At 40.1% G+C, this 12,880-nt stretch overlaps 1 protein-coding gene across 1 annotated transcript in view; it reads right to left on the bottom strand.

Annotated features, from left to right (window-relative positions):
* The window catches only part of obscnb (obscurin, cytoskeletal calmodulin and titin-interacting RhoGEF b), a 63,253-nt gene that overhangs the window by 13,721 nt on the left and 36,652 nt on the right, over positions 1 to 12,880 (bottom strand). The window contains exons 41-59 of the mRNA XM_030160231.1: positions 12,334 to 12,603; positions 11,506 to 11,772; positions 10,817 to 11,095; positions 9,571 to 9,828; positions 9,084 to 9,350; positions 8,553 to 8,825; positions 5,967 to 6,233; positions 5,512 to 5,787; positions 4,785 to 5,057; positions 4,412 to 4,702; positions 4,182 to 4,211; positions 2,697 to 3,998; positions 2,079 to 2,360; positions 1,892 to 1,973; positions 1,676 to 1,797; positions 1,132 to 1,329; positions 997 to 1,029; positions 798 to 896; positions 442 to 660 (exon numbers count right to left, since the gene is read on the bottom strand). Coding sequence (XP_030016091.1) covers positions 442 to 660; positions 798 to 896; positions 997 to 1,029; positions 1,132 to 1,329; positions 1,676 to 1,797; positions 1,892 to 1,973; positions 2,079 to 2,360; positions 2,697 to 3,998; positions 4,182 to 4,211; positions 4,412 to 4,702; positions 4,785 to 5,057; positions 5,512 to 5,787; positions 5,967 to 6,233; positions 8,553 to 8,825; positions 9,084 to 9,350; positions 9,571 to 9,828; positions 10,817 to 11,095; positions 11,506 to 11,772; positions 12,334 to 12,603 — 5,088 coding nt within the window. The remainder of the gene's footprint in view (positions 1 to 441; positions 661 to 797; positions 897 to 996; positions 1,030 to 1,131; positions 1,330 to 1,675; positions 1,798 to 1,891; positions 1,974 to 2,078; positions 2,361 to 2,696; positions 3,999 to 4,181; positions 4,212 to 4,411; positions 4,703 to 4,784; positions 5,058 to 5,511; positions 5,788 to 5,966; positions 6,234 to 8,552; positions 8,826 to 9,083; positions 9,351 to 9,570; positions 9,829 to 10,816; positions 11,096 to 11,505; positions 11,773 to 12,333; positions 12,604 to 12,880) is intronic.

The raw sequence follows: 12,880 nt of genomic DNA, 5'->3' as shown, positions 1-12,880 counted from the left end.
AACTTTTCAGTGAAAATCAGATATTTTCCTCTATTTAATTTACTGATCATGTAGATGTTCATTAAAGCTCAGATTAAAGTTGAGGATAATTATATCAGAAACAGAGAAAACTGAAGAAAAAGTGACTTTTTCAGTTAAATATATCATTAACTGAACATAAACCAAGTGTCTCCATCCACTGTTATTTATCAAACTCCATGGGTTTCACTGATGAATTAATGTTGTAGAAGATGATGGTGTTTCCATTGTAACTACGGAGCCTCTGAACGTCCAAAAGGGTCATGTCTGATGACCATGAAAAGATGACAAACTGCATTTTACACCAATAATTTACAAGTATTGATAGGATTAGTGGATCAACAGTAATTAAACAGTTTAGATCAGTAGGTGGTTTTGTTCACCAGTGGTTGTTTGGGTCTTTATGAGTTAAGCTACACTTACTGTCGTCCACTTCAAGGTGAGCAGTGCAAATAGACTGTCCTGCCCTGTTTGTAGCGATGCAGGTGTAGGTGCCAGTGTATTCGGTGCCAACATCCATCAGGATGAGGCTATGCTGGCGACCAGAGCTTGCTATTTTGTATCCCTTGGTATCAGGCTTAATCCAAAGTACATCTTCCATGGACTCCTCCTTGAGCCAAGAAACCATAGGAATGGGAGAACCTGAAAGAGTAAAAGAGAAACAATAAGACATTTTTAATAAATCACGCATTTTGGGTAGCCTGGGAACTTAAACTGTTAAATTGCCTTGCAGGGTTTTCTCAGATGTTTAGGATGATAAAGTAGTGAAGATAACAAACCTTCTACTTTGACAGACAGAGTGATGCTGGCTCCTTGTTTCACCTTCCTATTGCTGAACCTCTCAAGGAACCGAGGTGGCACCAGGGGCTCTTTGGAGTCTATGATAATTAAACAAGAGTACAGTTGCTTATGATATATCACTGTTTCTACTTATGTGCCTGAGTCTGAGCCAAGTTTCTAAAAAAATATCCTTAATACCTTTTTTATCTTGTGGCATTCTCTCCCCTGGACCTGTTGCAAAATATAGCTGTTACTATATAAGTGAACATTTGAACTATAACTTTTTATATCATACTGTACATCACAGGCACTTATTCAGGGACGTATACATACTTAGAACCATCAGTCGAGCAGAGGAGTAAGCAGAACCGGCCACATTGCTGATGTAAGCAGAGTACTCGCCCATATCCTCTTTCTTCACATCTGTGATTTCCACACCATGAACATCTCTCTCTGCTAGCAACACAATCCTTTTTGAGGGACGCAGAGGGAGGCCATCCTTAAACCAGTATACTCTGGGCTTGGGGAATCCTGAAAGACCAATATTAGATGTAAAAATGTAATTCAATAATTGTGTATAATTGTATTCCATTGTTACCTCCGCCAGGAGGTACTGTGATCACTTTGCTTTGCGTGTTTGCGTGTGTGCGTGTTTGTTTGTTTGTTAGCAAGATAACTCAAAAAGTTATGGACGGATTTTCATGAAATATTCAAGAAATGTTGATACTGGCACAAGTAAGAAATGATAAAATTTTTGTGGTGATCTGTGGTGGGGGTGGGGGGACAGATCTATCTTGGCAGAGGTCCACGCTCTCCGAGTGCTTTTCTTGTTTAGTATATATATTAATTAATCATTGGTAATGACTGATTAACCCACCCTTTACTTTGAGCTGCATCTTAGCGATCGGTGAACCTGGACTGACATGAACATCATGAAGGTCCTCCACAACTTGAGGCAGCTGGTCATCTTCAGCAACAGACTCAAAGGTTTCAGTTTCCCTGATCAAGGTGTAAAAAACAGTCAACCTCTCTAATCCACTATTAACAAAACATCTTTTAAAATGCAGTGAGAAACTGTTCGTGTTAAACTCACCTAGATGCGTAGCCTTTGGCACTGATATAAGATGATGTCTCAGTGGCGTCTGCAGCAGTGTCGTAATCTGAGCTGCAAGACACTGATAGAAAGGATTGTTGTCTTGCATTATACTGGGCATTTGTCAGTAAAATCAGAATCTAAAAATGGGTCACATGTGCATGTAACATAATGTATGTTCACTCACTGTCGACTCTGAGTTCTGCCTTGGTAGCTGTGATGCCACTGCTGTTCTCAGCTGTGCAACGATAGACACCCATGTCTGAGGGCAGCACAGCAGTGATGATTAATTGGTGGCAGCCTTCTTGGTCTTCATTGATCATGTAATGATCATTCTCCTCCAGCAATTTTCCATCCTTATACCAGCGAACAGTGGGAGGGGGTTTGCCAATCACAACACAGTCAAAGCTCACAGGATACCCATCTGGAACATCCTGGCTTTGTAGCTGTGTCAGGAAGACTGGCGCAGCTGGACAGCAAGAGCAAAGAGTCAGTAAAAAAGAGGTTTGAATGACCATTTACTTATAATTTACTCTGACAACTTTGTTCAGAGACATAGAGTACCTAAAAAAACAGATAAAAGCATATGTATATGTTTAAGTTCTGCAATGTTATTCCAACAGAAACATACAACAGATGATAAAGATAATTTCTTGTATTACTCCATAATGTTTTGATAAATCCAATAAAGATTTATTTTTGAAGGATTTTTCTTCATATCCCATATTACACCACACTCGATCCAGTTGATCTTCACATCATAATTATCACAAAAAGTGAACAGCCACGCTCATGTGTTCCTCACCAGGAGCTCCAGTCATCAACGCAGAAGGCTGTCTGTCCTGTGTAGGGGTCTGTGTGCCATCTTGTGAGTAGCCCATCTTTCTAATTCTCAGCTCTACTTTTGGAGGCCCTGCCTCCAGGATAGTGGTCTCAACGGGAACCCCATGAATGGTAAACATCTGCTGGAACCTCTTTGAGGCAACCTCAGCCTCTGATCGTGAATCAAAGCGAATGTAGATGTAGTTTTCATCCTCACGATAAGAATGAGGATCTGGGGCACGCAGGTCTCCTTCATCTGCACTAACAAATTGTTCCTCCTCCACATCTGGAGGGAGACGCGTGCGTAACAAGCGGCGCAATCGTCTGCTTGCTTGCCTCAGTGACTCGTCCATCTCACTGCCCGAGGAGCTCTCAGGCTCACTGTCTGCACTATAGCCCACAGTCAGTGGTCGTCGCCCAGATGATTCTCTCACAGTTCCCACGGTCACCTTACCACTGTGAGAAGTAACACCAAACTTGTTGGTGACTTCACAAGTGTAAACTCCAGTATCCTTTGTGGTGACAGCAGTGATGACTAGTGAGCAGGTACCATCATTGTAAATATCAATATGGTGGTGCTTGCCATCAGTGAGTGGTTCTCCATCCTTCAACCACTGCACCTTATCAGGTTTACCCTCTGCCACACATTCCAGATGTATAGTGCCATTTGGTTCTTTAGTTTGGTCTTTGAAAGCCTCTTTGAAGACAGGACGCATGTCCTTGCGGGCTTTGTAGCCCTTGAATGCTGCTTGAATCTTAATGGCAGCTTCTCTAAGTTCAGGCTCATCCTCTTTACTGATCTCCATGACGTTAGTCTCCTCTGTAGATGCCTGTTTTTTATCTGTTGTTTCAGTTATGATTGTTGTTTTTATTTCGGTCTGCTGCACTGTTTTCTGCTCTGTCATCTGGAAATGTGCAAAGAATTTGTCAGCAGTCAGAGCCTCTGCGTCATTAGTGGCTGTAACAGAAGTCTTGCTGCTCTTTTTGAGGTACGACACAAGTGATGGACCCCCTGGAACAGCCTCATCCTCGGAGCTGGTTTGCAGTGGTTTCTCTGCTGATTTCACCTCCACTGTCTCTGTTGCTGTTACATCTTTCTTTCCTGATTTTCCTTTACCATCCTCCTCAGGTTGTTCAGAGATGGAGTCCAGAGTGGGCTCTCGGCTCATGCGACGTTTTTTGGCCAATTGCTCCCAAAGCTCATGGACATCACCTTCTTCAGCAGCTTCTGGAGGCAGACTGGGCTGCCCTAATACCTCAGTCTCAACCTGTTTTGTCTCTGCACCTACAACAAAGGAGTTTGGTATTTCTCTAATGTGTTAAAGTTAGTGACAGTTTCTACACAGTACTTACTATACATACCATGTACTTTATATACTACATACTGTATATATACAGGATGTGTAAAACTAAGCTAGAACTTGTAAAACAAAAACAAAAACTGAGATGTTACACAGTTTAATAATACCTGGGCCAGTTGGTGGCTGCGTAGGTGCATCTGTAAATAAAAAAAACAATATTATACGGTGGTTTAAAACTGTTTTATGTTGGGCAAAAGGTTAATTAATACCACAATCATGTCCTACAAGGCCAAACAGTGTTAAAAGTAAATACACATGGAGGTGCAATATCTTCAATTCAGACCACAGACCTAATAAAAATTGGGCTATTAAAGAACTAAACTGCTCATACACTTACCAAGCTGCACAGTCTGAGGTAGCTCAACGGGCTCTCCAGTCCCAGCTCTATTGGTGGCAGCCACTCTAAACCGGTATCCTCCACCTGGCATAAGATTTTCAGCCACAAACTCTGTGTTAGATACAGGTTCTGAATGACATGGGAGCCAGAGGGCGCTGTCGACCAACCGCATCTCCACCCTGTAGCCTAGAATGGGGCTTCCTCCATCATGCAGAGGAGTGAACCAGGACAGTGTAACAGACTGTGTAGTTTTACTGAGGACCTCTGGGTCTTCAGGAGGATCAGGTACAGCTGTAACAAAGATAAGAAAAGCAGCAGTTAGAACTACTGAAACAAGCCTATCAGCGTTGACTTTCTCACTTCAGTAACTTACTGATTATGGTGAGTTTTGCCAAAGAGAGAGCATCTCTTGCTGCAAATGTAATTTCCTGCTGGGGTAGAAGAGGCGCCTTTCTCATGACCAGGTGATATGAATTGCCCTCAGCCCTCATAGCCCAGAGGTCGCTGGGCTTCAGCTCAACTCCATTAGCATACCAAACTACTTCTGACTTAGGGACAGGTTCAGTCAGCTCCACACAAAACTCAACCTTCTCTCCTATTGCAGCAACCTTGTCCTCGAGACCCTTTACAATGTCCAATTGCCAACCTTAAGAGAGAAATTCACAAAGACACATGCAATTTAAATTTAGAATATTAAACCTGAGGTATACCATCATCATCATCCTCTATCATCATAGGGGTCTCTCAATCCAAAAAAATGTAGCCACAACCTGTTTTGATTTCAGTATCATTACAATTGAACATTTGAGTCATATAAAGTAAAGCCAGGGTAAAGGATTTTAGCTTCAGTGATGTCTATTCATATTATTTCACACTAATGAAATACATGTAGCATTAAACAGCAAAGCTTATAAAGGGGATATGATGTTGATATGATGATATGACAGGTGGCGAAGTCAAATCTGAAGCTTGTTAGATAATTTAATGAGGTATTTTACATACTGTAGCTTGAAAATGGAGAATGTCAGACTGAGCCTGGATAATGTTTTCAATACAAGACAGAAATCATGATGTCCTGATGACTAACTAGAATGACTCACCTTTGACAGAGAGTTGAGCAGATGATGAAGCAGTGCCAGCTTTGAAGGTCACTGTGCAACTGTCAGTAACATGCAGTTCTTTCAGTAAGAGCAGATGACGAAGTCCACTCTCAAATGACACAACCTCAGCATTAGGAGACTCCTTCACTGGTTTTCCATCCAGAAGCCACTGACATTCTTTAGTCTCAGGACGACTGAGTGCACACTCAAACAGTGCTTCACCTCCATCAAATGTTTCCATATTTTCTAAGCCTTGGATAATTGTGATGGGTTTGGCTAGAAATTGAAAAATTAAGAGAGAAAGAAAGCCAAATCAGAAAAAAATTTAAACTAGAAGATGTTACGGAAGTCAGATCAAACCCAAGAACCACATTTGGGCACAGAATTGTTAATTATGAGGGAGTAGAGGAGACTCCCTAAATACTGGTGCTCTTTTCATGTGGAGGGAGGCTCACCTTCCACATGAAGTGAAGCAACCACACAAGTGCCCTCTGCCTCACAGGAGTATGTGCCCCTGTCCTCAGCGAACACACGGCTAATGAACAAGCGAGCCACATTCCAGTCCTGCTCCACTACCACCCTTTGGCCATCAGGCTGCAACGGCTGCCCGTCTTTCTTCCACTGAGCTTTGACTGGCCTTGAGTACTGGCAGATGAACTCAGCTGGTTGGTTTTCAACCACCCGAAGGTCCTCCATGTCGCTCACCACTTCAACTGTAGGATCTGAGGTGGGGTCAGGGGTCATGGGGTCAGGGCTTGACCAACATATAATGACATGCACAGGACATGCCGTGTGACATATGGGCTTTTTAACCCCCAAACCAGATTGAAGTGCTGTGTATATGTGACATTAGAATGTAATTTTAAGGTATTTTAAAGTGCAAATAGTATGTGCCATGCGCATACAGTAGTGTCCACTGTGTTGTTTTGTGTCAAAGATGAAGCTGAATAAGGGTCAAAAGCCCAATTGTCAGGCATCATAGTCATAACCACAGGTTACTAAGTCTTGGTGGGTGATTACAGGAGGGGGAGTGAAATGCCAGATTAATAGGCAAGGTGTGATAGAGTTAAAGGGTATTGTGCTTGCAGGTTAAGGGGTAGGGTCAGGTGATACAATGGGGTAATGGAGATGAGAATAAAGGTCAGTATTTGACAGCAGACGGCCGGAGCGGATGGGTGGAGCAGCACTTTCCTCGCACAACATTTGTTATAAATCACTGGTTTTCTAAGTCTTGACCAAAAAACCCAGATCAAATCTCATCACCAAAGCCAGGCCTACATATGTTACCTCCTAAGTACAACCACCTCACTCATATTTAGTGCCAAAGGATACATAAACGTAGGGCTGATGATGATGATGATGGTATAATAATCACGATCATGCTTTTGTCTCCTACAATTAAAACAAAATTAAGTCAATTTTAATTATATATGAAAGCATCACAGATTTACCTCAAACTGTTTTACAGGTGGTAGAATACATCCTCTGCCCTTCAAGCCTGTGTTTTGACAACAAACGCCTTCAGAGATTACCCTAAATACCCCTTTAACAAGGAGAAAACTGTACCACTTCTTATAGTTTTTTTGTTTTTTACATGCAGAAAAATTACATTAAAAGAGTTTGAGTGTACGTGTTGTGTGTGTAAAAGAACAGGCTGACTGAATCCTAAAATGCTGCATGAACATGCTCTGAAATCTGGTCATTATTGTGACTGAAAGCACATTTTAGACCAATAAATTCAACAAACAACAATAAGATTCAATTTGGCCACTACAAACAACTACCCTCAATTATCAAGACTGATATTACATAAATCAAACCAATTGTGCTTTGAACAGCAAACACAGGATTTTCATCTATGATCTTTGTAGGAATTCTATTTGTTTGTAGTAAGAGGCTTAAATGGGTTTATAGACCAGTATTAAAAAAATCACCATCGCAAACTATATATATATATATATATATATATATATATATATATATATATATATATATGTTATAGCCAGTTCTGAAACATTCAGAATTTGGCTAACATTGCTAACAGTAGCCATAATAAAAACATATTAGTTATTAATTATCATTAATGGCAGGAAAGGTTTCCTGTCTTCTCTGTCAAAAGTGAACATGTTTTAAAGGTACATTGGTTCATAAGAAAACTAAGAGTTCATGAACATGTTGACAGTAGCTGGGAAACTTCATGTCAAATATGTGAAAATTGAGAAACAAAACTACTTTTACTACTATTACTTTTCCTCTTGTTACTGTCTGATTGAATATTTAGAATATTAGTAAAATATTCTAACTGAAACATTTGTACAGCTGAAGCAAGTTCATTTTAATATTTTTAAGAGTAACAAAATTCCAAATACAGAAAAATAATTATTTTCTTTATCTATTAATTGAAAAAACATAATCGTGATTACCATTTAAAAACATCAGCACCAAAAAGGGAGCACAACAAAAAAAAAGAGCAAAGTAATGCATACATGGAAAAACACTAAGATCTACCAGATTTGCATCACTAAAACACCAATCCAAAACTTTTCTGTGTCTGGGTTTACTTATTATTTACTTATTATCTACTCTAACAAGACTATTGTGATGCTGCACCCACTTATACTGTTCATTATGTTTGTACCAAAGCGTACAGCATGAAACTCTCTAAAGCTAATATTAATGAAACTGTGTCGGCCCATGCATGATGACACAATTCCGGTATTAATTTGGTCATGAACCCTGCAAAAAACAATATTCATTTATAAGGTTTTCAGGGAGCACTGCACCAAATTGTATCTTTGAATTCTTGTGTCAAGGAAGCTTTTTCTTTTTTTTTTTTTTTTAAATATACCAGAAAAATAGCCACTATTTTATCAAGCAGTAAACTGTAGTGGCAAAACAAGATCTTATTTTTGGAAAAAGTTTAAAATGTTGCAATTTCAGACAACTGCAAACATTTTTGATGTATCATCAATATTTTGCAGGGTCTAGAAAGAGAAAGTTACTTTATTTCTCAATGCTTGATGTTATCTCAAATGTAATACCTTTGACTAAGAGTTTGGCTGTTGATGTCAAATTGCCAGCTTTAAACATAACAGTGCCAGAGTCATCTGTGGCGAGGTTCTTTAAGGTGAGTGTGTGGATATGGCTCTCGTACACTCCTATCTCACTAAACGGGCTGTTCTCCAGCAAGGTGCCATCCAGCCACCACTGCACCTTGCCAGGAGCCCGACCAGACAGCTGACAGGAGAAGGTAGCCCATTCCCCAACAAAGACGTCAGTGGTCGTAAGACCAGAAATAATGAAGACTTCCTTCACTGTAGAGTGGAAAATACACATATACATAAACTGAGCGTCTGACAATAAGCAATGTAAAAGTCATATGATACCAAACAGAAAAAACAAACCTACCACTGTACTGGCTACAGTCAAGAATTTACAGTTACCCTTAGTGTTTCATATATTTCTCTAGATTATTGAACACAAAGCATAATAAAAAAAAAACAACAAAAAAACATATATATTCTAAACTACTGTCAGAATTTAACAATGGAGACAGTATTGAGGTAGGCTACCTTGCACTGTCAAAGAAGCTGTAGTGAGTTGATCTCCTGCATCACAGGTGTAGTATCCACTGTCTTCAGGATCCAGATTCCATATAAAGAGCTCCTGAATGTGCCCATCCTGCCTCGTCTCAAACTTCTTACCAGACTGGAGGACTGTGCCTCCTTTCCTCCACTCTACACGAACATTTGGCTTAGATAGTTCACAACGCAGGATGACATCATCGCCCTCAATGGCTTCCTGGTTCTTGAGCTCCTTCTGGAAGAATGCTGGGGCACCTGGTGAAAATTTAAAATGATAAAGTTTGGCATCAGATGTTGATGATAAGGCAAGAATCTCTACGGGACTTTGGAAGAATGTTTTACTGATGCATACTGATGCCAGATTGGTGATTGGTGATAGAAGTGACATTTCAAGAAAATTTGAGTCCTATCTTGGTCCACAGTCTTGAATTTGATCAACAGCAGGGAATTTTTCAGATGTGGCATCATTCTTTACCTTCTACAGTCAAGGTGACATCACACTGTGCATCTCCAGTGTCACAGGTGTACGTTCCTGAGTCCTCAGGCACCAGGTTGTGGATATGAAGCTGTTGGAATGCTCCATTCTTCTGCAGGTTATACTTGAGACCTGCTTTGATGGCCACTTTGTTTCGCATCCAGGTGACAGTGGCTTTGGCGTCAGATATCGTGCAAGCCAGAGTGACTGTTTCACCCTCTAATGCCACAGTGTTGTGTGGCTTCTCTAATATCAACACTGGAAATTACAATTACAAAACTACAGTTAAACATTTACATTTACCTTTTCTGTCTTGATATCAGTTTTTTAAAGACTACAGTATAGAAATACAGGAGGAGGATGTCTCCATGCAAGCTGTGACTACTATTGCTTCCACACATTTTGCAGCATAATGATCGAACAGCGAAGAATCTAAGCTATAAAACAGATCATTTGTATGGAAAGTTACAAAAGGCATATGTAAGATTTTCCCATGTTCCATTTATCAACAGGCAAATCAAAATTAGCTCCTCCACTCAGGTCAATGAAGAGAGAGAACAGCAGTGGTCAAGCAAGCTACTAAGTAATTTAAGAGAGAGAGTGGTGTTACTGAGAAAAAAGCTGTAAAACAGAAATAAAACTTTATGATTATCTCACAGTGACTATGTTCTAAATGCACCTACACCTTTGCACTACCCTGCAGTAATATTCTGAGTGACTGGACAAACAAAGAGGACTGCTGCAGATCAAGACCAGAGTAAAAGACTAGTGTTAGTACCAGAGTTGCTCCATTTTTAATGGAGTCATAACAGAGATGTGCTGTGCTGTTATTGGCTGAGAGAACACAGTCACTTCCTGCTGACATAGTAACGCCCCAAATTCAGTAAAACAGCAAAACAAGAAACACAAGCAAAAGATATGTGTTTACACTTAAATATACTGACACACATTTCTAGGGGGTTATGAGTGGGAACTGAGTGGGACTGTAATTTTATGAGTCTATACATTGTTTTATTTATTTATTTATTTTTTTAGGAAAATCTTACATATTAAGCCGTTGTTAGTGTGTTACCTTTTGATACTATTTTCTTTAGTAGCAAACACTACAAAATAAATGCAAAACTTGAAAAAATGTTTAAATGTTAGGATGACGAAGGTGATGATGCCAGCTGATTCTCATTTGCCAAGCCAAAGCTGTTTCATTTCAGCAGGTGAGGATTAAATTTGACCATGTCATCTTCTTTACCTTTAGGTTTCTCCTCCACCTCTAAACAGGCCACGCTCTTCTCTTCTCCGACAACGAAGGCAACATCTCCAGATTCATCTGTAGTAACCATCTTCAGGACCAAACGGTGTACTGTACCCCGAATGCTCATTTGATTCAGATCATTATTTTGGAGGAGGTTGTCTCCGAGCCACCACTCGCCATTTGTCACATTGGGGTGTGACACCTCCACCTCAAAGACAGCATCCTGGCCAGTGGTCACGGTCGTATCACAGAGCTCTCGGATGATGCGCACATGCTCTGACAGTGAAAGGGATCATGGAAGGTCAAGAGATCAGATGGTGTTTCCATCACTGATGATGAGTGTATCTTAACGGTTACGGATTCAAAGTGCATGTGAGGAAGATGGATAGTACTCCAGTATGCACCATTATAATGAGAATTGATTTAATTCATACAAATTTTATATTAACTCGCAATTATTACAACAGATTAAAAATTAACAAAATTGCCATGACTTCATGAAGTAAGGCATCAAATTTTGTATTCTTGACCCATAATATTCCAGTAAATAAGATGATGGGTTGGAAGCAAAGATCCACACTTAACAATAAGATGGATGAATTTAAAGTGAACTTCAGGAAGGATGAGGACAAGGGAAGATGGAGTACAAAAGACACAGACGAGATGGAATGAAGGTGCGCTGTTACCTTTCACGGTTAGGGAAGCAGTGCTTTGCTTCTCGCCTGTATCGCAGGTGTATTCTCCACTATCTCCAACACAGATTTTGTGTATGATCAGGGTTTGAGTGGTGGCTTTCTTCTCTACAGTGTACTTCTCCCCATGAGTGAGCACAGTCGAGCCTTTCCGCCAGGTTACATTGCAATCAGGGTTGGATGTCTCACAGGACAGGGTGGCCTTGCCTCCCTCTGTGGCCTCTTGAGTTTCCAGCCCTTTCTTGAATGTTACAGGAGCAGCTGCCAGAAAGACCATTGATAAATGACTGAATCAGAAGTGAACAAGACCACCAAAAAAACTCCACTGTACTCAGCAGAGATGCTACATACATATACTTACAATTCCACTTTACTATCGGAAAGCATACAAACAGAACCATTTCACTACTCAGTGGCTTTAAAGTTTGAGACAAAACACTAACAAATTAAAAACTCTATCATACCAATCATGCCATCAGACCTCTCCAAGAAATAATATTAGGATGTTTGCTTATAGAATGGAAACAATAGCTGCACACAAAATATTTCAGAATGAGAGAAATTATGAGATGGAGACATAATTTATGATAAACTTAATGTAAATTTAAGGTAAACTTAAAGGAAAAGAATGATGCACAAAAAAGTAAGAGACATGAACAGAGAAAAGATCAGCATCCACATTATTGGATACTTTACAAGAAGTTTTCAAAAGAAGGACAGATGATGTCTCACAAGGAAGACAAATGGGACAAATGAACAGAAGAACTCCAATATTACTGCAGAAGTAAAACAGTGCAAAAAAGTGCCAGATATTTCCCTTACCTCTGACAGTCAGAGAAGCAGTGGAAGTGTGGTTACCCACTGTGAAAATGACTGTTCCTGAGTCAGCTTTAGTGATGCCCCTTAAGGTGAGGCTATGCAACTGACCCTGAGTCTCAATCAGGTTCATTTCGTTATTCTGTAATGGGACATCCTGAAGTTTCCACTGAGTCTCAGGAGCTTCTTCATGGGAAACCAAACACTCAAAGCGGACATCTTCACCCTCATATACCACACAGCTGTCCAAGTACTTCAGGATGCTTACTTCTGCCTCTGTTTGAGAAATTTCAGTGGCAAAGTTACATAACTGTTGGCTTCAGTGAGCATGTGTTTATTAATATAAAGAGAAATGAGATTAAACAAAGATAGAACAAGGTGTGTTAATGTTTGTGAAAGAAAACCAGAATCAGACGGGAATGATAAGGTGACAACAGAGAGCAAGCATAACAGAAACATGTGTGAATAAAAGAAGGCAAGAATGAATAGTGAGGTAAGGAAAAAGTGACTGAACATGTGTAATAGGGAAGACCCTAAACAGGATATCTTGATG

Source organism: Sphaeramia orbicularis, chromosome 17 (assembly GCF_902148855.1).
Source record: "Sphaeramia orbicularis chromosome 17, fSphaOr1.1, whole genome shotgun sequence".
Lineage (NCBI taxonomy): Eukaryota > Metazoa > Chordata > Actinopteri > Kurtiformes > Apogonidae > Sphaeramia > Sphaeramia orbicularis.
Note: the sequence above shows the minus strand (reverse complement) of the source record. Positions and strands in the feature narration are given on the sequence as shown.